A 26,555-nucleotide genomic window follows, 5' to 3' on the forward strand; every position below is an offset into this window, starting at 1 on the left:
ATAATTATAAAGTATTTGTAAATTAATCATTTCTTTTTCCTTTTCACTTCGAGTGTTTTTTTTTTTTTTTAACTACTTTGGCACAAGAATCTCAAACTCGTGAAAAACGTGGTTGTGGGTTGAAGTCCATTTTGTAGATTATAGGGGGTTTGTTTGTCGTAATTATACAAGAGACGAGTTATAACATATTATTAAAATACTAATACGTGAGAAATAATTAAGAAAATTTGAAAAATTATTATTATTATTATTATTTCCTCCGGTAGACACAAAGCCAATGAGCGTGCTCACCACTCCTAACTTGTTGGTTGGGTAAGCCTTGATCCTCACGCAAGCCCGCACTTTGATCATCCAACAGTCGGTCAAACCATGCATACTTTAATATACATATACAAATAATTTATAAATGAATTATTCTATTTTTAAACCTAATGTAATAATAAATTTAAATTATAAAATTTAAATTACTTTTAAATTAAATTATGTCATATAAATACTTTATTACGTATGTTTTACACTCCATAATAGAATTTTTCTTTATAATTATTAAAAAACAGTGCAAAAATTATAAAATAATTATACAAGATAAGAATTAGACTAAAAATTAATACAAAATGGGGTGGAGTTAGCATATAATGTGCAGAAACTTGAGTCTAGAACCATGAATTATTACAAAGCATCTCAGATTTTAGAGACCCAAAAAAAGACATTTGTCAAGAATGAATGACTCTGTGCTCTATTCTCTAGCTTTCTCTTCAGTACTGCTTCTACTCCTCTACGGTATTGTGAGGATTTCCTACACAATTTGGTGGAAACCCAAATCGCTAGAGAGGTGCATAAAACGCCAAGGAATTAGAGGCACTTCTTACAAGCCTCTGATTGGGGACATGAAAGAGTTTGTGAAGGCAATAACAGAAGCATGGTCTAAACCCATTACTCTTAATCATCAGATTGTTCCTCGTGTGGACCCGTTCACCCTAAAGACTGTCCAAAAATACGGTATGTTTCTCTAAGCTTAAAAGAGTTACCATCACTTCTTTTTAAACTGCGTTTGGATGTTGAACTCTTTATGGACAGTAATAAGTTGAGTAGTAGAGGTAGTTATGTAAGGCCCATCTAAACTGAGTTTAAAGTGTGTTTGGATGTTAAGATGAGTGTAGTACTTTTTATGGAAAGTTGAAAAAGGTTATGGGTCCATGTATAAAGAGGTTTTGAGTTGAGATGAGTTTAGTAATTTGAGAGTTAGATATTTGGATGTTAGACTTAGTTTAAAATTAAACTAAGCTTAGTTGAGTCTTGCAACCAAACACAGCCTTAGAGTATTTCTACTTGCGAGTAAATAAAGAAGATACACCTTTCACACTATTAACATGTTAAAAAATCGAGTTTTTTTTTTTTTTTAATTTAACATATTAACTATGTGGAAAGTATGTTCTATACACTTAACTTACAAAGAAAATTTATATTAACATACACAGTAAAAGGTTCTTATGTAAGTGTTTGCAAATATAAATTTGTCACTGTCACACATTTCACCTTTGATTTAAACACAGGGAAGATATCGATGTTTTGGGCTGGGACAAGACCAAGGCTGATTATCATGGATCCGAAGATGATTAAAGAAGTTCTCTCTAACAAGCTAGGGCACTTCCAAAAGCCTCCACTAGTTCCTCTTATTCTCATTCTGACCAAGGGACTCACAACTCTAGAGGGTGAGCAATGGGCAAAACGCAGAAGTATAGTCAATCCTGCTTTCCACTTGGAGAAACTGAAGGTGCCACTTTAACATCTCTTTCAGTTTATACCATGTCAACTACATGCAAGGCAACTGTAAAACAAAAGCAAAAAAGTTCTTTTTTGAATGATCTTCTAACATCTCATTTGATGGTTCTCCTGATTAGTATGTTTTTTTCTTCTGCTCTTTACAACTTGTCATTGATTCTCTTCTAAGGGGATGATACCGGCATTCACATCCAGTTGCGGGGAGATGATTGAACGATGGCAGAAGACGGTTAGTCCTCGAGGAGCTTGCGAAGTTGATGTTTGGCCTGATCTTAAAAAACTTACTGCTGATGTTATATCTAGAGCAGCATTTGGAAGCAACTATGAAGAAGGGAAACGTATATTTGAACTTCAAAATGAGCTGATCATACTAACTCTTGAAGCCATGCTAAGCTTAAATATTCCTGGTTTTAGGTATGTTGCTGGTATCAAGTAACATGAAGTTTGATTTTTCTTTCCAAAAAATTATCTATAACCCGAGACGGTGAAGATTCCGCATATTGTGTTTGAGTAATGCTATTCATCACCCATTTTACCATCATCCCATTATGTGGTATTAAATGATTGGAGACTATTTATTATGTTTTACTTGTAGGCCTATCATTTAATGCTACATCAAAGAATGTTGAGAGGATGATGATAAAAATAATGATAAATAGATTTATCCTATAACATGTGCTATAGCCAATCTCTGTTTACTACGTCAAGAAGCTTTGATATAATGTACACAGGCATGCCTCCTTGTACGGAAAATATGAGAAGAAAATTTGAAAAGATTACTTCTCTATCTTATTTGTATAGATTTGTACCAACTAAGAAGAACAGGAGAAGAAGGGAGCTGGACAGAGAGATCAAATCAATGCTAAGGAATGTAATTCAAAGGAAAGTGAATGCCACGAGGACTGGAGAATCCAGGGTTGATGACTTACTAGGCCTGCTCTTGCAATCTAATAACCAGAACAATATACCAGAAAGTGCAACTGCTACAAATGATAGTGGCTTGTCGATTGAGGAAGTGATAGAGGAATGCAAGCAGTTCTACCTCGCTGGCCAAGAGACAACTTCAAGCTGGTTGACATGGACAATTATAGTCTTAGCTATGCACCCAGTCTGGCAAGAGAAGGCAAGGGAAGAAGTCCTACTAGTCTGTGCAAAAAATGAACCCAATTCTGAAGCTATAACCCACCTCAAGATAGTAAGTAGTCCTCTCAACTCGACCACTTTCTACATTTTAAGTACTTCTCTGGCTTAGAAGAGCCGAGACAAACACAATCTTTGATTTCAAACACAAGAAAAGTAATATCAAAATGCTTGCTAAATGACACCTTAATTGGCACCAATGATACACTACTATCGGTCGACAGTTCAAACCCTGCTGGTTAATGTTGTCACCATCCAGGAAAAAAAAAATCCATAGAAATTCTTCATTGCAAATAATGGCTTCAACTAGTTTTCTCCAAGATCCTAAAAGCCTTCATATGTATTTCATCATTGAAAATTTTAAAGTTCTCCTTCAGGTCACCATGATACTTTATGAAGTCCAGAGGTTATATTCACCTGTGATTGCTCAATATCAACACACTTACAAGGATGCCAAGATAGGAGATATCTTCCTCCCAGCTGGAGTTGATCTTGTACTACCTACATTACTCATCCATCATGATCCTGGACTTTGGGGTGATGATGCAGAGGAATTCAAACCAGAGAGATTCTCTGAAGGTGTTTCAAAGGCATCGAAGGATCAGTTAGCATTCTTTCCATTTGGGTGGGGCCCAAGGACCTGTATTGGCCAAAATTTTGCCATCATAGAAGCTAAGATTGCTCTGGTCATGATTCTTCAAAATTTCTCATTCGAGCTCTCGCCTTCCTACACTCACGCCCCCAAGACTGTTATGACCCTTCAACCACAGCATGGAGCTCAAATCATATTACACCCACTTCAGTAGTAAGCTAAGCAGAACATAAGAGAATTCCAAATAAAAAAAGTAATCTCGTTCTGCATCATAAAGAATACCTAGTTGTCTGTTATGCTGCTATATTCTGTCTGTAATGTTTCTAGAATCTTCCAGTATAAAGATCTGGATAAATATTTTGCTCGTACTTGGGAATAAACTTTCTTATGTAGTAGCATCTGCTAGGAATGAAATAGTCAAACTTCTTCAAAATAAAGCTTGTTAGGATTACTGAATCCTAACAGAACTTTACAGATTCACATCATGAAGATGGTGATAGCGTCCTGTGTAGTTTTGCTCTACCGGATCCAAGCTATGCTTTGATAAGGAAAACATAGAACCACAACCTGAATATTGCATCCATAAACTCATCCATTGATACACAGATCACCTCTCTTTTCAATATTTGTGATCTGTATAATGAAAGAGACAAGTCTTGAATCGCAAAGTTTATGTACCAGTTGGTGTATTAAGCTGATAAAAGATCAAGATGCTTAAAAGTTTATGTACATTTTTTTAATAAGAACCTCGCAGTTTATTTACATTCCAGAACGATGGTGATATTTGAAGTGGAAAATGAATGGGAAATCCAAGTATCATGAACTATTACTTGATAAATTAGAAATGAATTAAAAGATCCTGGACTAAAGGGACCAAAGAGGAATCTAAGGAACTTCCCCTTTAATAAAACATGCAGCTTGGTCTTTGAACATCAACAATGTCATCACAATTAGCCACATAATGCTGATGTAATATGATACATCCATATATCGCACACTATGTTTGAAAACTTTGCACTATTATCATTAAATAATCATGCTCAGAAACACAAACTTCTTTTTTCGTTGGGTAATTCAAACACAAAATGTTCTAATTAACTATCTTGCTATATTTTCCTTCTCAGGAGTAACTTATCAAAACAAAGTTCTCCTTCCCAGCCGCAATCTGAAGTTTTGTTTGCAACTCTGTCACCTTATTCTCTGACTTTTTTCCAACAAAAAATGGTGACGGTAAATTCTTTCCTCGAAAAAATTATCGGTTCATTTATACCAAATATATGTTGCCAACGAGCAAGAATTATAAATCAGCCATACTATTCAAAATGGAGTCCACATCTGGGGTAACCGTGGCATGTTTGTTGAGTTCCCCAACTACACAACAATGCTTCTCTGCAGTATTGATAGCTACAACATTCTGAGCAGAAACACAATCCATACCTGGAGAAACCTGACTCCAATTGAGAAAAGAAAAGGTTAAAGGTCAGATGTAAGATGGAAAATCAATATTCTTTTATTTTGCACTTTGTCACATCAAACCATGTATAAGATTAGGATCTTGTTACAAGACTATTTAATTAAAATTTTGTGTGATTGGCTAACTCAAAAGTTTATCTAAGTAATATAACAAGTTTTACAGATAATTGATAAGTATTGAGTTGGGCTTAGTTATAGTGAAAAAATCACTGAATCTATCCTGTCAAAAAATGAAAGGGTAAGATATACTCATTTACTGGATGAAACCAAACTCATCTATTCACCTTTTAATAGGAAATATCCAATGATAAGGAAATTACTTGTGAGTTTGGCTTATATCCGGTGATTTTGCTTAGTTGATGCATAGAGTAATATAATGATCCATTCTACATTCTTGGTTATTACAAAGCCTACTCACATCATAAAGGGTATCACCAATCTTCAGCTTAATAGCACCACTCCTGTACACTAGCATTTTACCCATAAAGCCTGCTGGTAACTCATCGAAAGAACAGGCCTTTTTTATAACATGCACATCCCCAGGAAGCCTTGAACTGTCAGTAACCTCCCGGCCATCAGCAGTAGCGGATCGCTTTATCATAGGCATAATCGGTGGTAACTGAAGAAAGAACATACTTGGTTCCAGATTTTCCTCCTGCAAACCAGACCTCAAATGAATAATAATGGATTTAAGAGTGAAATACAACTGATCTTTAATTGAGGTTACCAACCATTAGACCAAGCTCCACCGCTGGACTCACTGAATTTTCATCGTAAGTTATGGTTTCTGGATCATCCATAAATTCCTCCTCATTTAGAATCTCTGCAAGTGGTACAACAAATTTACAAGTAACATTCTTATGAAGAAACACAGACCAATTTTCATCATGACATTCAATGAATCCTTAATGCTAGAAAAGGAAACAGAAAGAAATAAATCAAGCCTAAAACCTGTGAGATGTGGGCCTTTTAGGTAAATAGAAAGCTGAGAATGTTTTATGGCGAGTACAACTCATGGTGGTATTGGCAGTCGTAGAAGGTAGCTCTTACTTTAACTTTTATTTATTTTAAGATAAGATGCGCCTCTAAACATACCTGGATTTCCTGAATATGGCCTCCGCATGGAAGAGTAACAGGATAATAACTGTAGTAGTCCTGCAGCAGCATGCAACAAAAAGAATAACTAAGTAAACACACAGTGTGAGAAGAAAAATGTATGATAATTGGAAACGGCTACCAAGCAAAGCCATCTGGGCTTGTATACTTGAATGACAGTTTCACCTACCCATGGTTCTCTATATTCTTTCTCTCTCAGGCCTGAGACAGAAGCATCACCTGCAGAAACATCACTTGTAATGCACTGGAAGCATCTTACTAGCAGCTAATAAGAAAGAGAGTGCCTCAAAGGGAGCATACTCTTAAAGCCAGGTCTTTGGTTGCTATCATAACTACTTCCAGCCTTAGGAACACCATATGATTTTATGAAAGGAGATGCACCTCCTATACCAAACGCGATTTGAGATGGTGACACTGCAAATTTAAAAGAGAATCAAACAATCAAAACACATGTATTAAAATCCAACAAGAAAAAAATTCTAATAGGAAAAGTATATAAAGGGCGAGTCTGAAACTACATAATCAGCACTACTATACATTAATGAGACTCACAATAGAACAATTTTATTTCCAGGACTTATCCTAGATTCCTAGTAATGGTAATAGATTTAAGTGGAAGTGGAAACTAAGTGAAGCATCACCTGCTAACTAGAAATAAAAGGTAATCCATTTCTCCAACATCAAGCCAAGAACACTAAATGATCCAGTTTCAAGAGTTCCTTGACTTTTTTTTATTGATAAACGACAATGCATAACTCATTCTGTAAACAAGACCATCTCTTGTTTATGGGAAAAATGGGATGTCATCTGGTCAAAAAACCATTAATATTAAAAAATCTAATACCAGGAAAGACTAACTGATTGCTACTGTAATAACATAAAAAGGTACTCAACAAATAGAAATGATATATTACTAACTACCTGCTAATTTGAAACAAAGAAAAATAATAGAATTTTTTAGGCAAATAGGAAAAGTTACATGGTAGTTCAACCTAAATACAAGAGTGAGAAAGCAGAATGAATAACAAAGACCTACCTTTCTTTTCAACCTTAGATTTTGCCTTCATAGCGCCTTCCTATACAAGAGAAAAGTAACAAATTAATACGTAAGCAAATGGGTGCCCAAGAATGTTAAACTTGGAAGTACATGATTACGAATAACATTATTATGAAAACATATACATTGAAACGTCGTAGCAATTCCTTAGCCTGGTTCGCATCGATATCCTCGTCGACTTCACTGCAAACAGAAAGTGAGATTGACACAAATCAAAATAAGAAGAATTAAGCATGGACGCATGAATTGCCATTTAATCACATGATAAGTACGGTTTGACTTCAGGCTTTGGTGCTCTTCTTGGGGGAGCTTTAGGCACAAATCTCATCTGCAGTAGGTCAATAGAAAATCATCAGAAATAGAGTTCGAATAACCTTGCATGTATATATTCGAGGAATAAAAAGGTAAAGAATGAAAACAAACCTTCCTGGGGGCAGCAGTAGTGTCCTTGGAGGATTCTGACTCCATTCAAATTATTTGGTAGTCTTCAAGTAAGAAAAAGAGTATAACTTATTGATTAGTCAATTCATGTAAGATACGGGTCCTAATTCAGGGTTTAGAGGTAAGGCTACACCGAGATCCCCCTCCTTTTCCGTCGTGGTTCTCGGTCTAAGAGACCACAAAATCTATTTCTCTCTCTCTCAAAGGTTGCGCCGCCCTCGACCTCGACTCACCACCACCGTCGCATTCAGCCTCCTCTCTCGGTGAGTCTGTCGCAAGGTCCCTCCCTCCCTCACGAGCTGTCTGTTCTCACTTCTCAGTTCTCAGCCCTTGTGTTTTCCACACACAGTTTGTACCCTTTGAATTTGAAGTGAGCTTTGGGCCTAAAGCCCACTCGGCCTGGTGCCTCTTTATTTATAAGTGAGAGCTGGACTCGACTTTTATTTCTTTTCAAAAACTAGTATATTATGTTTGATCCCTTATGTATTTTACAAGAAAATCTTTGTATATTAATTTAGATGGGCTTTGCTTCACTTAAGCAAAAACTAGCCCAAAAAACCTTATTTTTCAGAAAATGTTAGGAGTTAATTATGTTATTGTTATAAAAAAAAACAAAATTATGTTATTAAATATTAACTATTTCAAACTTATCTACACCAGCATATTATAAGGGCTTATCTTAATTTTTAAACGTTTTGAACATGATTAAACCTATTTTATAAATTGAGATTTATGCGACTTATCTAACAGATTTGTATTAAGCCTAATTATGCTACTAAGTTATAATTTTAAAGTTAAGATATTTATTAGTAATTAATTAATTATATATTATGAGTATTCATTAATTTTACATAAAAAAAAAAGATAATTACTAAGTTAAATTCCATTATACGTATTTAATTACCTAGAGTATTATGACACGTTTTTCTAGAAATTTTGTAATGCTTAGCGCTTATAGGTATCGAATTACAAATTGAGATTTAGGAAGTAGCACTAAGAGGTAAATAGTATGATCATAATTTTTATGTGTACTGTAAATATTATATTTTGCATGAAAAAAAGTTGTTCACCAATGCTATGCTACATATAGCCAATTAAAGGTTAGCCCCTCTTTATGAACCCTAAATGAATTATGATCATATATGTATGATGCACTTACATAGCTACGTATGCTATGCTAAATGGTATGTTTGTTATGTTATATTATAGAACGCTTATGTTATGTTATGCCATATAATGCTCATGACATGTTATGCAGTTTATGGTAAGATTATATAATGTTTATGTATGTCATGCTTAGATTATATTACGAAATGCTTACGTTATGTAAGTTATCTAAAAAATTCATGTTAGTATACCATGATCAATGATATGCCATGCATATGAGTAAGATATGCCATGAAAATCATGAAGTCAACATGTTCATATCCATTATTATAAAATAAGTAAGAATTCATGTGAAAGATAAGTAAGTTATGATTGGCCTTATGTTATAGGTGGAGGTGCAAGTCATGGACCTAAGCATGGTCCACCATAAGTATGCTATGATGTATTTGGTGACACGGACCTAAGTGTGCTTCACCATATACCATGTTATGATTTATTTGGTGACATGGACCTAAACGTGCTCAACTATATGCCATGTTATGATTTATGCGGTGTCACGGACCTAAGCGTGATCCACAATACGTATGTTATGATGTATTTGGTGACACGGACCTAAGCATACCTCATCATATGTCATGTTATGATTTATTTGGTGACAAGGACCTAAGCGTGCTCAACCATATGTCATGTTATGATTTATGTGGTGCCATGGACTTAAGCGTGGTTCACCATATGATTTATGAGATCAACAACAATTGGACCAATCCACATATATTATATTGACCACTAAGCAAGTAAAAGACAAGATGAATAAGCTATGCACGAATGATAGGAAATGCATGGCGTCAGTCATTCATCCATCCATGTTACATGTATTGTCATGATTATGTTTGATTCTGCTTATGTTACTAATGAATGATCTATATGCTATGTGTATGTATGACAATGTATGTAAGTTTTCAAAATTAAGCCTAATGTTAAGCTAAGTTAAGTTTACAGTATGATGTGCTATTATTAAGTCTTCGACTCATTTGTTTTCTATGTTTTTATGTTTTATTGTCCTTAATGATGATTTCGTAAATACAAAGCGGAGTGTCAGGAGTAGATTATTCTTCTAGAGATTTAGACCTTGAATAAGTGTCAGTACCATATGGGTCTAGCTATGATTATACAGTGAAATAAGTTGTTTTATCACACAGGATTAGTTTTTGTTACTTTCTTATGCTTTAGTTTTTTATATTATGGAATTCTATTATGCTAAGTTAGTTTTGATGATTCAATAATTGAGGTATTTTTCATAATGTCGAATTTCTTTACCAGTCATTTAGCTAGGAATGTAAGTGGCATCCTAACGTACGGGAAGGGGTGTTACAATTCATTACTTGATAGACAGTCAAAAGGCGGTTGTTAAACGCCGATACCAATAGGCAGTAAATTGCATATGCAAGATCCGACTGGTGTTATGGCCTTGTTTAGGCAGCTTTTAATGATGAAAAAACTAAAAAGGTTTAGTGCCTATACCTAGGTCCTGGACATAATTTGGGTTCACTTAACATCTCATTACCACTTAGCCTTCTATGAAGTGAAAGAGAGAGAGAAAAAAATTAAGAAAATGTGAGAGTGCAAGTAATCCTAAATGAAGACAATCAAACAAGATTGGTATTGGCATAGTAGTTAGAGATTGGGAAGGGTTTGTAGTAATGAGTGTAATGAAACCATTGCACAATTGTTCTAATGCAGCACTAGTTGAAGTGAATGGACTATTTGAAGCTAGTAATTTGTGTAAAGAATTGGGCTTAAGTGATTGTTTACTAGAGGGTGATTCATCCCAAGTGGTTACTGGTAATACTTCAATAGAATGGGGAGGAGGGATGTTGTAATCCTCTTATTGCAAATATCAAACTCTTATTGCATGAAACTGGAGGGAAGCTTAGGCATGTAAAAAGGGAAGTAAATCAAGTGACACATGTATTAGCAAGAGAGGTTGTTCTGCAGAAGATTAATGTTGATATTATTATCCCTTGTATCCATACTCTTATAATGGCTGAATGGCAACAAACTCTATAATATAATTGCAAGTACCTTTATTTCAAAAAATAAAAATTTAAAATTTAAAATTATGGTTGGTGTTTGATTTGTATAATCTATGAGATGTTATGCCTTTTTGAAGGACAGACCATCTGCAAAACACCTGGCAGATTAGATGAAACCCAACCGCTGACTAGTAGTTTATATGGAAATGCCTAAAAAGGGTGGCAAACATTCCAAAATAATCTATATCATCAACTACTGGATTGCAACTAATAGAAGAGACTCGACACCAGCATCAGTTTGCAAAATAACGACTATAATGACATATATAGATGCGCACTAATCAAAATGATATATTGTTTGATGTCAATAGCCGATTAATAAATAACATTTTCATCCCAACCGGAGGAGCAATTGCAAATTTTTAGACAAATGTAAACATGACTATAGGATCATGCACATCATGTCGGGAATCAACTTTAGTAGTATATTGTTTACAAGAGATTGTAGGCTCACCAACGAATAAAAAGAAACACAGAACCAGAACAAGAATAGCAATAATGATAAGGTTGAAAGGTGGCAGAAGCTTACCTATTTCGAGATTTCGATGGAAAGTTGTCTGAGAAGCGGAGCAGCCAATAGGGGAGAGAGAGAGAGAGAGAGAGAGAGAGAGGACTACATAGAAGCCAAACTTTGGTGTTCGAATCAAACGCACTATTCATTTGTCACGATCGAAACCTAAACCAAGGTTATGATCGACACGTCTTCACGTGCCTTTCAATTCATTATGGCCCGTTTTGGATACTGTATAAAATACAAGTTGTCTCAGTGTTTTCGTAAAGACAAGACCTTTGTACATCCAAATGGCTATCAAAATGTATCTCTTCTCATCCAAATTGGTCTCTCATTATCTCAATACTATTCACTGAGATGACCATTCCCTGATCAAAACATAGAGATAGTCCCAAGCCTCAATCGAGAATGACTCATCTCTCATCTCGTGTTGCCCTAAGGAATCTTCTTCCTACTTTCGCGATAGAAATGTCAAACCAAAAATCAGACATACATCAATCAAATCGAAACAAACCCAGAATTGAAACCAAATCCAGGAATCTCAGAAATATAAATCCATTAGGATTGCACTATAACTCAGAGAACCCACAATCCCCAACTTTCTCCAAACCTTGATCTCAAAGAACCCATAATCCCCAACTTTGCATGAAGATTTGACCTTTTTTCCAGGTTCAAGGATATTGTCATCTCCAAAGACGAGTTTCCAAGCAAGATAGGGGTTCGAGTCGAGTTCTTGATATGCAAGGTCCACAGATCTATCTCTCCTCCTCTACGATTTTTCAAGAAAAGTGTATCGAATTTTCTCGGTCTCACTCTATCCTTGTGTCTCTCACTTGCCTTTTCTCTAGTTGATGTTGGAAGCATTGAAAAATAAAAAGAGAGGTGCAAAAAATTGTAACGGAAAAAAACACACACATACAAACCCTTCTACTCATCATCCCTACTCCCTACATCATACACCACATTTGAATTTTTTTTTTTTTTTTATTCTTGCTAAACTAAAAGAATTATTCTACTCATCATTCACATACCATATATTTGGTAAGGGAGAAAAAAAAAATTAAAAAATCATATGTGGTGTGTGGTATAGAATGATTGTTAGAAAATTATAATAAAAATAATAGAATCACAAAAACAAAAAATAAAAATCTAGGCTCCAAGGCTCGATCGATCATAACAACGATGTCTTTAAAACATATTTTGTTGCATTTCAATGTGCTATAGAGTATTGACAAAATTGTTCCCATGTACAATGAAAATCTCTCTCTTCTCGTTGTTCTACAATAGCACTTTTATAGAACAACTCAAAAATACCATTTTTTTAGAATTACAAGATGGAGAGATATCTTTTAAAAGAACTCTAGTTTTTCTTATATACTCTAAAATCTAAATAAATCAATTCTTTGATAACCATTTATGATGTATTCTAACGTCTAGAAAACGGCTAGTTTTCTTGTTATGTAACAAATGTCGTATAAGGTTTCCTTCTTTATATATTTCTATGAGTTAACGTTTTCCATCAATGCATAAGATTTTATTTAAACATATAAGTAAAATGAAATTTTACATTATTATTTAAAATACCCAAAAATAATCTTATCATTTTAATAAAATCTAACATTCCCCCACTATTTGCAATAATAATAAAAAAAAATTATTGTGCATATGGACGAAATAAATTTCTTCAATGAAGGTGTCTTTTGGACTTGAACCTTCACCTAGTGTAATTATATCAAAGCTATGTCAAGGTTATCAATGAACGTATCTTGAATTGATGACCCTATTAGACTAGCCGAATAGAATTCATGCAATTATTTTCTAATTCTCCAGGTATTTTCATTAGTTGGCACTCTTATGACCTTGTGCATATGTAACGATCCAATCCAATGTTATTAGAAATGCAATCTGGATAATTTTATTAGGCCTAAATTAGATTTAATGAGCGATCTGGATTTAAGCCCATTTAATATTTTATGGACCAAATGAGTCCTATTTAACTGGTAATTGGCTCAATAATTTTTTTTAAAGACCAAAGATAATTATTGGATGAGTTAAACTCATTTTAGAATTTAATATCAGCCAATCTTTATCATTTTAAAATCATCACTGATTAAAATTCCATAGACAGACTCAGTCACTCCCAATTCTACGTAAAATGAACTACTAGATTGTGTTTTTAAATTTTAAACTCTTTTATCGGTTGATTTAACCTAGTCCAAATTGAACTCTGTCAACCTCCAAATCTTCGACATTCACAAATTGATTTTCAATCAAACACGTCAGGGTCTTACTCCATCTTTAAATCATCTTCCTCTACAAATTTTAAACACAACATAGCACGTAGACTTTCCTTCCTTCACGCCAACAGTCCCTCACACTCATGTCGCCATCGTACTCCAAAAACTATCGGAAGATTAGGAACACTTGGCCACCCCATATCCTTCGTCCTCCTTCATCTCGTTATAACTATCGTTGATCTCAGACCAACCACTAGCCTGTCGCACGATCTCTTTTCTATAAGTGATCTCTCTATTTTAGTTGCTCTTTGTCTATTTCTTTTTCTTTCTCTCTATGAGCCATTGCTTTAATTTTCTTCGGATGTCAAACTCACCTGCCAAATACCTATCTATTGTTTTTCTTCTTTTGACACCAAGTATATATATTAGAAGGCAATGCAACCATAGTGTAGTTAAATTAAGGAAAAAGATTTCCAAAGTTATTGTGCATGTGCCTTCTCAGTAGACTTGTCGTAGCCTCCCATCACAAAACATGTCAAATTTTGTTGCATTCCATAAAGCACAGCCTTCCATAAATCAAGGTTAAAACTTTCAATTAGATATATATATATATATATATATATATATATATATATATATATATATATTACTAAATTTCATTCAAGCTTATTACAAATAGGCATGTCTCCGAGGAAATAATGCTCACATTGCTGAATCATCGTAATCCATTGCACCCTAAAAATATTGGATCAACACAACTAGATAAGTAGCTTGATCATAAATTATTATTAGTATACATTAGCTAGTCATATAAATTATTATTAAAGACAGTTCTTTGATAACCACTTTTTATGTGTCACGGATGTCATTCATCATAATTCATAATCATGATAATTTCTCATCATGTTTAATTCAGCATTTTATAATTATATACATATTATGTATTTCATGCATCACATGTTGTATAAGACACGTAAATTTTTATAAGATCAAATATAAGATAAATATCATATTAATCAGATGGTCATTCAGATGCATGGTTCCAATGCAGACAAGGTGGATGTGCAAGTCACGGACTCAAATATGGTCCACCATAGGATTTTATTAGATCATATCAGTGGTTTCCCTTATGGCCACAGGATGTGGGACCGATGTACAACCTCGCATACAGGATTAAGTGTGTTAGTAGTTAGACAAGTCAATTAATTCAGATAAGTCAGATCAATCAATATATCATAAATATTTCCAAGTCATGCATGTCATCAACATATTTTTGAACAATCATGATTTTAATCCACGATATGAAATATTTTATGAAAAACTTTATGTTAAGTATATTTGCGTAATGATGAGTTTCTCAATGAGTCATTGAGTAATTTTAGTTTGTTTTGTATTTTGCAACCACCTCAAGTGAGAATATTTATAAAAATAGAGGTACAAGACGAGACTTGACTCAGGAAGGCGTGGTAGAGGCCTACATCATATACATAGATTTTAAGTTATGATTTTGATAGTAATAAAATCTTAGAAATTTTTAATAACTGCTTCCATGCACTCTCATTTATGATTTCAATATTTTAATACAAAACGATTGTATTTATTATAAGAAATTTTTGTACTTGGCACTTCCTCTATAATAAAAGAAAATTATTTTTAAGTCAAGTGTAATAATAGCACTTCAGCTCCCGTGACTTTTGAAAAAATGACATTTTTCTTAACCATGGGGAGTGGAGTGTTACAGCATATCCCAGTTTCATGAGAGCTCTATGCATGATTGGTACCATAGAAAGCTGCCACACATCCACTCTCACATAGGTAAGTTCATCTAAGGTGATCTTTTTTTCACCTTGACAAAATTAATCTATGAACTTATTAAGAGTTTTTCTCATCCTTTAAACTCCATGAACTATTAACACTAGAATACATCTCTTTGGAATTTGGGAATAAAAGGGTAATTTCCTTTTAAACAATTACTTAGTGTTAGACAATCATCACTCTATCTACTTGTTGATACGCATTGAACCTTGCCCATATTTCAAGTCCAAGATTGGGTTCTCATTGCATGTGATTTTATTTATAGATCTTAATTTCATTTCCTTTAATGTCTTATAGATCATATCCTTTTGTAGGCTTTTTGTTAACAGATCCGCTAAATTTTGAATAGATTTAAGATATTCAACTGTAATCACTTCGTTATTGAGTAATTCACGCACATAATTGTGCCTCAAACTAATATATCTTGATTTATTATTATACGTTTTACTTGTAGCTAATCACAAGGTTGCCTTACTATCACAATAAATCATGCAGGAAATGGTTTAGTTCAAATTGGTACGTCTATCAAAACATTCATAAGTCATTTCACTTCTTTACATGTAGATGCCAAAGTAATAAACTCATATTTCATTGTAGAATGAGTTATACAAGTTTGCTTCTTTGATCCTCATGATATTGCAGCTCCTCCTAACGTAAAAATCCACCCATTTATAGACTTAGAATTTGATTCTACACTATTCCAACTAGTATTTTTATGTCATTCTAATACAACGGGTTCTTTTTTTGAGAGTGTAAACCATAATTCATAGTCCATTTAGGGCTCATTTGGATGTTAAACTCATATGAGATGAGTTCATCTTTAAACTATCATCAACATCCAAGCACACAGTTTATATGGTTGGAGTCCAGTTCAAAATTGAATTCAGCGTGTGGTTCATAACTGACAAACATTAATTGCCAAACACACAATTTTCCATCTTTCTCGTGGGCCCTCATATTATTTATTACTTTTGCATACTTGACGCCATGGCTGCAAGTGCATTTTGTACAAAAAAAATTGTCTTTTGCATCAGCAGTGAGAATGAATGTCAGGTGAACAATGGATCTCACAAAACTCATAACACGCCTAAACTCATCTCAAGTGGACCCCACAAAATTCACTCAACCATCTCAACTCACTACTATTCATAAAAAATTGAAGTGAACTCAACTCAACTCAGCTCAAAATCCAAATATAACCTTAAGGTATTTTAGAACTCGAGAAAAAGCATCCAAATGCTCTGTACTTGTATTGCTAGTAAATCTACTTAGCATCCTAATAGCAAATGCAATATTAGGTCTAGTGCAATGCATAACATATATTAGACTCCCTATCGCATTAGCATATTCTAATGGTGATCTACATTTTCATGTGTTTTCTCTCAATTTAAGACTAACATCATATGGAGTTGAGATGGATTTTTAGACTCTATGACCATACTTCTTGGTCATTTTCTCAATATAATGAGACTGTGTCAAGGATAAACCATTGATTGTCCTCACAATCTTGATTCCAATAATCCCGTCAGCCTTTGCCATATCTTTCATGTCAAATATTGAGGAAAGAAACCTTTTAGTTTCTTCTACACATTGAAGATTACTTTCAAATATTAACATATCATCAATGTACAAATGTATGAGCACACAATCATTATTATTTACTTTATAATAAACACATTTATTAGCGTCATTTACTCTAAAACCATAAGATAAAACTATTTTATCAAATTATTCATGTCATTGTTTAGGAGCTTATTTTAAACCATAAATAGATTTAGTCAATTTACAAATTTTCTTTTCATGACCGACAATGATAAAACTCTAGGGGTTGCTTCATATAAATCTCTTCATTTAAGTCTCCATTTAAAAAAACAGTTTTTACATCCATTTAGTGAACTACTAAATGATTGAAAGATGTAAGAGAAATTAATATTCTAACAGTGGACATTCTAGCAACAGGAGCATATATATAAAAATAATCTATACCTTCTCGTTGTCAATATCTCTTAGCCACTAAACGAGTTTTGAATTTATTAATAGAGCCATCGACGTTAAGCTTTTTTCTAAAAATCCACTTACAAGTTACATCCTATTGCTTTTGAACCATGAGGTAAATTAACTAGTTTCCAAGTTTGATTTGAAACTATTGATTCCATTCCAGCATTTATAGCCTTTTTCCAGAAAACTATATCTTGTGATGACATAGCTTTTTGTTAAGATGAAAGACCACTTCAACGTTAAAAACAAATTTAACTTCCTTCTTCACCTCACTTATATCTCCTTCTACGAGATAAATAAGAAAATCAGGTCAAACGATATTTCTTTTCGAAGCCTTTTGTTGATCCTTAGTTCAAATTCACTAGGATGCTCAATTTCATTTTCAGAAATCTTTAGAAAATGATCACGATAATTATTCTTTTGAAAATCCGACTTAGTCAAATTTTCAAAAAATTCTACATCCCTTTGTATGTCATCCTATTTTAAGAATATCCAACAAAAACACATATATATGTTTTGAAACCCAATTTTGATCTTTTAAGATCCTGTTTCCCAATATAGGCTAAACACCCCCACACTTTTAGTCCTTTTAAAGATGGAGGATGTTTATGTCATAATTCAAAAGGAGTTTTTAATATTTTCTTATGGGATACTCAATTTAAAATATAACATGCAGATAAAATAGCTTCACTCCAGAAATTAAGAGAAAGACCATAACTTAAAAGCATAGCATTCATCATTTCAATAATAGTTCTATTTTTCCGTTCGATTATTCCGTTTTGTTGTGGTATATAAGGGTCGTGACTTGGTGATTAATCTCATGAGTTTCATATAATTTAGTAAACTCATTTGATAAGTATTCATCACCACGATCAAACTTTAATGTCTTAATCCTTTTTTCCATTTGATTTTCTACTTCAACTTTATAAATCAAAAACTTCATCTTTACTCTTGAGAAAATAAACATGTGAATATCTAGTACAATCATCAATAAACGTAATACTTATTACCACCACGAAATTCAATATTTTTAATATCACAAACATCACTATGAATAAGTTCAAGAATTTCAGATTTATGCTCAACATTTTAAAAAGATTTTCTAGTTTTTTTTATTGAGCACAAATATGACATTTTTTTATTGTTATAATCAAAATTAGAAATCAAACCAAGATTAGACATATATTTTATAGAATCTTAATTTACATGTTCTAATCTACCATGCCATAAATTAAAAGAAGACGCAATATAAATTGAATTATCATACATTACATTCAATTTAATCATTCCATACAAGAGTTAGGGGTGTAACCGGTCCAGTCAAGTTCGGTTTTGAACAAAATTTATGACCGAACCGGCATGCACCGGTTTTGCATTTTTAAAAAACCGATTACGCACTGATTACCATCCTAAATCAGTACCTCCAGTTTTACCAGTTTCAGTCCGGCTCGGTCTTTTTTTTAATTTTAATAGCATTAGTATTAGGGCATAAAATGTAATTAGTATACTAATGTATATTAGTATATTAAAATGAAATGTAATGAATATACTAATGTATATTAGTATTACTAATGTATTATATATTTATCAAAATGAATATGTTGAGAATTTATTAGGCCATAAAATGTTATTAATATATATATTTTATGTTTAAAGTATATGATCAAATAAATTTTCATGTTTAAGATAAACTTTTATGTTATAAATTATAATAACATTATCTTATATATAATTATAATTTATATTATTATATATAAAAATTATTTTAAAATATATAATATAGTAAACCGGTCATGTCCGGTCCGGTCCTAAAAAGCATAGAATCAGAACCGAATCAGTACTTGCCGGCTTTGGAACTAAGGGAACGGGTCTAAAACCGGACCGGACTAGTTTTCCAGTTAATTTTTACACCCCCCTAACAAGAGTGGTTTTTCCCAACAAACACTATATTCTTGGATAAAATAAATTTATTCAATTTATACACAAGATTAAAACCTCTTATTCAAAATATCTCTAGAAATTAAATTTGTTGCTATATTCGGAACATGGTATACACTGACAAGAGTCAAAACTTTTCCATAGATGAACTGTAGCACGATGGTTCCTTTTCCAATGACCTTGGTTCGAATGTTGTTACCCTTTTTTCACCTCAATTCCATCATCTACCATTTCATAAGTCTTGAAATGACTTATATCCTTCGAGATATGAATTGTAGCTCCAGAATCAAGCCATCATCCATTCTTGGATGTCACGTAGTTGGATTTTGGTTTAGTCACTGGAACGGAATATTTCGGTACTGATACGTTTGATCAAAAGTTCCAAACTCCAGGTGCACTCTATCAGTTTGCATTGGATGATATTGATGTTTATAAAGAGGTTGTTCAGTTTCAAAAGTAGCAATACACAAGGGATGCAAGTACAGTTGCAAACAGTTGATAGTCTCTTATGGGCACTAGGTTTGTAACCTTTCTTTAAACTTAACTTTGATGCTGCATTTGTTTCTGATGACAGTTTTATGGGGATTGATATTGTCCTAAGAGATTGTAGGGGTGATGCGGAGGTTGTATTAGCTGCCCCTAGACAAAATGTTTCTTCTGTGTTTCATGCAGAATGCTATGCATTGCTTCAAGCCTTGCAACTATGTCAAGAGCTGGGGTTTCATCATATGAATTTTGAAGAGAATGCTAAACAGGTGATTCATAACATACATGGTACAAACTTAAATTGCTCATGGAATGGTCAACTGGTTGAGGACATTCAGTTCATTTTGTCAAGACACACGAGCTGGAAGTTAGTGTTTACTAAAAGAGATGGCAACAAGGCAACTCATGCTGCTGCACAATTGGAAAAAATGTCTAACTTCTGAAACTGTTTGGATTAAAGGAGGACAATGTGAGGTTATTTTATTATTTTGAGTGAAAAAACTTGTATTGATTCTTGATGATTAATAAAATCTCTTATTCTTTCAAAAAAAGAAAAAATATATACGTAAAACACACATATTTATTGATATATTTATTTTATTTTTAAAACCATAATACGTAAACACATTGTAAATTGAACTTTTGTGACTTTTGTCCCAATTTTGACAGGTTTGTCAGGTTACTAGACATTCAAAGATGGAGCTGGTTGGAACTTGGTCCATTAGATCAAGTGTTGCAGACATGGATGACAACATTGACAAGTCAAACGTCAAATTTGAGGAGTGTTTTCATTGTTCTTTCCTTTTGGAGATTTCTGGAAGGAGTCACGAGAAGGGAGAGATCCAAAGATGGGCATAGTTGACTGGAGCATAAAAATACAATTTTGTTTCTCATTCTTCAGTTGATTTACAATAGGACCCTGATTTAACTTCATTCTTGCGTTCAACGTAATTCCAAGCCGAAATGTCCATTTAGACCAGAATACTGGAATCTAACCGGAATGGCCAGAATTTGAGCCGGTACTGAATAGTGACCTATATCATGCCGGTTACTATTCTAGTATAAAAAATTTAGATCATTCTGGCTGGAACATAACAAATTTCAAAACTTTGATGTGAGTTTCAAAGTGGTGAGGAAGAACATCATTTTTTGATTCTAGTAAATGAGGTTCTGACCATCAAAACGATCAAGACGAACAAAGTTTTGGTTGATCAATTGAATGGACTACCTTGCCTCCATGATACAAAGTATGTTCTAAAACTGTTAGAAAATTAAAATGAAAATAGCGGAGTCACGAAAGTAGAAAATAAAAAATTGGACTACAAGGCTCTATCGTAATGACGATTTCTTTATAATATATTTTGTCTCATTTTAATGTATTATAGATTATTGAAAAAATTGTTTTCAGGATACAATGAAATAATCTCTTCTCATTGTTCTACAATAGCACTTTTATAGAACAATTCAAAAATAATTTTTTTATAATTTCAAGATGGAGAGATATCTTTTAGAATAAGAATTCTGATTTTTCTTATCTATTCAAAAATTTGAACAGATCAATTATTTTATAACCATTTATGATGCTTACCAACGACTAGAAAATGACTATTTTTATCATTACATAACAAATGTCGTATAACGACTAGAAAATGGCTAGTTTTCTTTTACGTAAGAAATGTCGTATAATGTTTCCTTGTTCATATATTTCAATAAGTTGACGTTCTCCATCAATGCATAAGATTTTATTTCAACCTATAAGGAAAATGAAATATTATATTATTATTTAAAATACCTAAAATAATTTTATCATTTTAATAAAATCTAACAATGACGAATATAATTTTTCTTTCACCAAATTGTGTTTGTGCCACTATATTTTTGAATGGTGACAGGTCTGTCTGTGTGTGTATTATCACCTATCAAAAAAGAGTCTTTTATTATTATTTTGGATCTATCAAAAGAGAGTTTTTATTTTTTATTATTTTGGGTCTACCAAAAACTATTGTTTTACCTATAAAAAAGTGTCATTTTGTGGATAGAGTTTCTTACGTCTTTGTCGTGAGACTGTACGTGAGAATTAACAAGACTTAATTTGTTAGAAAAATTTAAAATTAAAATATCTTACAAATCAAATATTTTATATTGATAATTGACGGGAATTTTTGAATTTAAACAAATTCCCAAGAAAAATAGCTTTGTAATTTTCGTCCTTCTAATTGAAAATTAGAATGGTGTAATTTTTGTTCAGTCTTCTCATAATTTTGAATTAAATAAATTTGGCGTAAACTCAAGTTGAGAAATTCCCAAGTTATAATCGATAATTAGAATTGTATATTTTTTTATTGAAATTTTATATTATATTTGGATTTTTTAATTAAATAATTAAGGAAAAAATACAGTTTCTAATTTTTTAACTTAAAACTAATATATATATATATATAATAGTGTATTCTATATTGATAATTGATAAGAATTTCTAAATTACAACAAATCTATGAAAAAAATAACTTATAACTTTTCATCACTGGAATTGAATGCTAGAATGGTGTAATTTTGGGTAGGATCCACTCATAATTTAGAATTTTTCGAATCAAATAAATTTGAGAAAAAATATTTGAGGGAATTTTCTAATCTATAATTGATAATTAGAATAGTGTATTTTATAATAAAAATTGATATTTTTGGGAATTGTTGAATAATATAAACTCCGGAAAAAATAAAAAATTTTAATTTTTGTGATTTTAATATGTTTATGGGTATTTAACTTAATAATTGATATTAGTTAATAGAAAATATATTCATAAATAATACTCAATCATTACAAATATTTTTCAATAATTGGTGGGACCCACCCACTTTATCAAATCCTCGTAAAGAATTAAAACCATCTCATCTCATTTTTACATTCAAATATATAAATTTTTACAAACCAATTCATCTGATCTTAACTTAAAGATCCCACTACTATTGATATATCATCTCATCTAATCTCGACCATCTAAACGAGGCCTAAGTTTTGCATCTTTCCACTGCATGCGTACGAGGGACTGGATTTTCGCTCTGTGTTTTAGTCTGGAGAAGAATGATCACCACAGATAGTAGATATTACAGGGGTTAGAAATGGAGTTCATTAATGTTCAGATTTACGAGGAATATGCCCAATATATGTTCATAAATGAAGTGACAAAAGATATTCAATACATATTTCATATATATGTTACCCTTATAAAAGCATTTAAAATCATCGAAAGAAGACTTTCAAACAATGTAGACCGTATATAATATATATATATATATATATATATATATATTTATATGTTGAATATAGCTTTGGAACCTGAATCCATTTATAATCAACTGAGTAGTAGATGTACAGATAGCCACCAAATGTACAGATAGCCACCAAATGTATCACTCTTTTCTGAAATTTGAAAACGCTGTTTTTTTATCTTTTGGTAATAATATGTTGCTTTTCATTTAATTTGGGAAGCAGAAAGTTGAATTTTTACAGTTCCTAGCCATTGTTCTGCAATACAAGCAAGCACTGGTCAGGATATCCAGCCTCTCTCTCTCTCTCTCTCTCTCTCTCTCTCTCTGTGCACTGTTCATAAATGAATTGTATGATGATGATGATACTGTTCATTGGCACCTGCCAATATATTATATGATGATGCCAGGGCATCTATAATTTGGCTGCTCTTCGATGACTGCTGTTCCTTTTTCTTTTTCTTTTTTTGACTCCAGCTTTTATACAATTACTCTACACAGCTTGTTCCGGATCATCTTATGCAAAGCAACCAGTCAATTATTCAGATGTCACAAACAATGTGGAATCTCAAATATTCGTTTAGATTTGAAACCGAAGTAAATGATTTTATCAAAGCATTAAGAAGTTGGGCGATTCTATATCTTGAAACATTCCATAGAAAGTAACTTCTAATTGCCTGCAATACTCGAGCAATTGCTTGTTTCTGTTCTATTGCATACCTTTACACCTAGTCCCAAAGCAAGTAGGTTTCAAGATTGCATCAATTAAAGCCTAAAGAGGGAAAGGAGTCGGTTATTCATATCACATACATTGTACAAATCGATCATCCTTTCCTAATTTCTCATTGATTGCACTGCTTGAACTGTTGCAATTAGTTGAGCCATAACCGTAGCATATTGAACGGCACTATGTTGGGAAGTATAGCTGTCTGCGAGACCATAATCAGCAAAAGTTGGTTCTATATGCACAAAATGTCCCGGTAATGATCTTTTTGACAGAGCTTCTTGCCATATATCAACAAACTCTTCCATGACTTGCCTGCCTTTCTCCATAGAAGAAATGGGAAGATACTCAACCTGCAAACAACAATAGAGCAATAAGGGTTCACCATAAAAAAAAAGGTTACTCCCCAAATTTACCCATTAATCTAATGTAGATGGTCAAATGCATCATATAACACCAGACGGGAAAAAAAAGGAAGAAAACCAGTCAGAGTATTTAGGGTTGCAGGACCACAAGTAGGTAATTTGGAGAGAGAGAGTGAGAGAGAGAGAGAGAGGGAGAGGGAGAGGGGGGGTTTTCAGAACAACTGTGAAAATCCTCGCAGAATCAATAATCTTAAATGATGTAGGAGTTCATTAAAGACCAGAATAAATCCAGTAACCTCAGGGCAACAGTAATCACTTCAAATCCATGTGGATAAAGGGAAGACCAATCATTCAGCAGGTTGGTAACCCAACAAGGTCCATGCTTCATACTGTGACAAAATGTCAATCCTCATTCTTCGAATAAAACTTGGGCCTAGTCTCATATTGTCACCTTTCAACTTCAGTTTTTACTCCAACCTCTGATATTTTTTTTATCAGTAAATAAGAGCTTTATTAAAAATAACTCCAACCTCTATGAAATTCTCCAACAAAGATCACCAAAACAACATCAGTAACACATTATTAAAAAATCAACATGCAGCACCAGCACATTTCGCATTTCTTTCCACAAGGGTATAGTTAATAAGAGTCAAAATACGATATCTACATGTCCAAAACTAAACCTCAATTTGAGCAAGCATTCAAATTAATAAAAATGCACTGCTACATCAACAAATTCCATAACTCTCCAACATATACATCATCAGTCAAACCCCAATGCACCTTAATCAATGAGATTTAAATAGTAATAATAAACAAAATGGATGCCAACGAATCAGTAAGAATGCAATTAAAAAATTTACCAAAGGGTGAGAACTTAACAACATTGGTCCAGTACCTCCATAACTATCCCTCTCAAATTCTCAGAATGAGTAGGAACAACTTTTCCCACTCTAAGCTGAAAGTCACCAAGTTGATACTGAAAGCCCTACACATAACCACGACACATAAGCCTCTTAAACCAGAACAAATTCAAAAATCTCTACTAGAGTTGCCCGTCCAGTGGAAAAGAGTTTCAATGATTGATACAACAAAAAACTTAGTTTTTTATTAACAGTGTCTATTTCTACATTATAAATTTGTAATGGATAAAAATTATAAGTCGATTGAAAGAAGGAGGAAACGAACATCGAAATAAAGCGCAACTCGGGTTTTGTAAGACTGAAGCTTCTCCATCAAAGTCTGGATCGAGGAGTCCGCCTCGAGAACAATGCGCTGCCCGCGAATTATGAGATAGTACTTGCTGGGCTGCTCCGGAAGCGAAATCCCAAGAAAATCACGCGGAAACTCGGAAGCTTGCGCCTGCTCTGGTGAAGGCAATTTTTATTAACATTCCAGAAAGTGAGAAAACTAAAACAGAGGAACGAAATATGGAAATCCTGAGCACAGAAAACATTAGAAAGGGAAAATGCAATGACCTCGGGTATGGGGCTTGTAGAAGGTGAGAGTGGCTCTCCATCGGCCTTCTTTGACGCCGTTTATGCTCTCCACGCACTGCGAGACTTCGCTGAGGATTTGGCTATTCACGGTGCTTCCAGCATTGGGCTGCCAGTGCAAAACCCTAGAGAAATGCCCCCAAACAATAACAAAACATAATTTCAAATTTGTATTGCTTTATTCTAATGGTTGATTACCTATAAAAAAAAAAAAAATTGCTTTATTCTATTGGGTTTCTCAAAAGAAAATTTCTTTTATGTTTTCCAAAGCCAAAGAAAAATTTATTGAATGAGAAGAAAAGAAATCGCTCACTCGTTTACCATTTGAGTGGCATCTTCGTTGTGTGGAGAACGTAACTGAAAGAGTGAGAGCGCGATCTGAGAAACCACAGGAAAAGGCCAGGTTAGTGGAAGTCGGAGCCCAATCCAGGCTAACGCGGTCGAACGTTAACGTTTAGACAATTTTTAGGGCATTCAGGATCTCACGAGTTTTTAACGAGAGAAAAGCTGTTTTGCGGCTTTGCCGCACCAATGGTGCCGCTCAAGTGTCTTGATAATTTTTTTCTTACTTATAACTTTGTAATTGATAAAGTAATTTTAAGTGTATTGATATTTTTTTATATTTTTAAAATATTTAAATATATTAAAAAATATGAATAAAAAGATAAAAATAAAAAATTGTAAAAGTAACTGGTGATAAGATTGAACAGTACTACTCAGGCGGTAGAGTAATACTGCTCTTTTAACAAATACAACCAAACTAGCAAATATTTGTTACAACTCATTCACTCACTCAACTGCGCGCACTCCTCTACCCCGTCCTGCTCCGCATGGTCCGGCGAAATATATTTACAACTATAGATTATTAACTTTACTATATATAAATATAATATTGTGTATTAAGTATAGTTTTTATT

At 33.2% G+C, this 26,555-nt stretch overlaps 2 protein-coding genes and 1 pseudogene across 2 annotated transcripts; 1 reads left to right on the forward strand and 2 right to left on the reverse strand.

Annotated features, from left to right (window-relative positions):
- The first annotated feature begins 688 nt into the window (after positions 1-688).
- On the forward strand, positions 689-3,882 carry LOC121250660 (cytochrome P450 72A397-like). The gene is made up of 5 exons (XM_041149845.1): positions 689-999; positions 1,554-1,774; positions 1,952-2,196; positions 2,584-2,977; positions 3,300-3,882. Exons 1-5 carry the CDS (start codon positions 720-722, stop codon positions 3,726-3,728), a joined length of 1,569 nt encoding a protein of 522 aa, XP_041005779.1. The 5' UTR covers positions 689-719; the 3' UTR covers positions 3,729-3,882.
- A 518-nt stretch (positions 3,883-4,400) lies between these two features.
- Positions 4,401-7,940, reverse strand: LOC121250661 (annotated as a pseudogene).
- A 15,796-nt stretch (positions 7,941-23,736) lies between these two features.
- On the reverse strand, positions 23,737-26,133 carry LOC121249129 (mediator of RNA polymerase II transcription subunit 20a-like). Its single transcript, XM_041147805.1, has 5 exons — positions 25,960-26,133; positions 25,621-25,763; positions 25,331-25,509; positions 25,041-25,130; positions 23,737-24,130 (listed from the first exon to the last, which is right to left on the reverse strand). Exons 1-5 carry the CDS (start codon positions 25,971-25,973, stop codon positions 23,888-23,890), a joined length of 669 nt encoding a protein of 222 aa, XP_041003739.1. The 5' UTR covers positions 25,974-26,133; the 3' UTR covers positions 23,737-23,887.
- Between the last annotated feature and the right edge of the window lie 422 nt (positions 26,134-26,555).

The sequence above is a fragment of the Juglans microcarpa x Juglans regia genome, chromosome 2D, assembly GCF_004785595.1.
Source record: "Juglans microcarpa x Juglans regia isolate MS1-56 chromosome 2D, Jm3101_v1.0, whole genome shotgun sequence".
Taxonomy (NCBI): domain Eukaryota; kingdom Viridiplantae; phylum Streptophyta; class Magnoliopsida; order Fagales; family Juglandaceae; genus Juglans; species Juglans microcarpa x Juglans regia.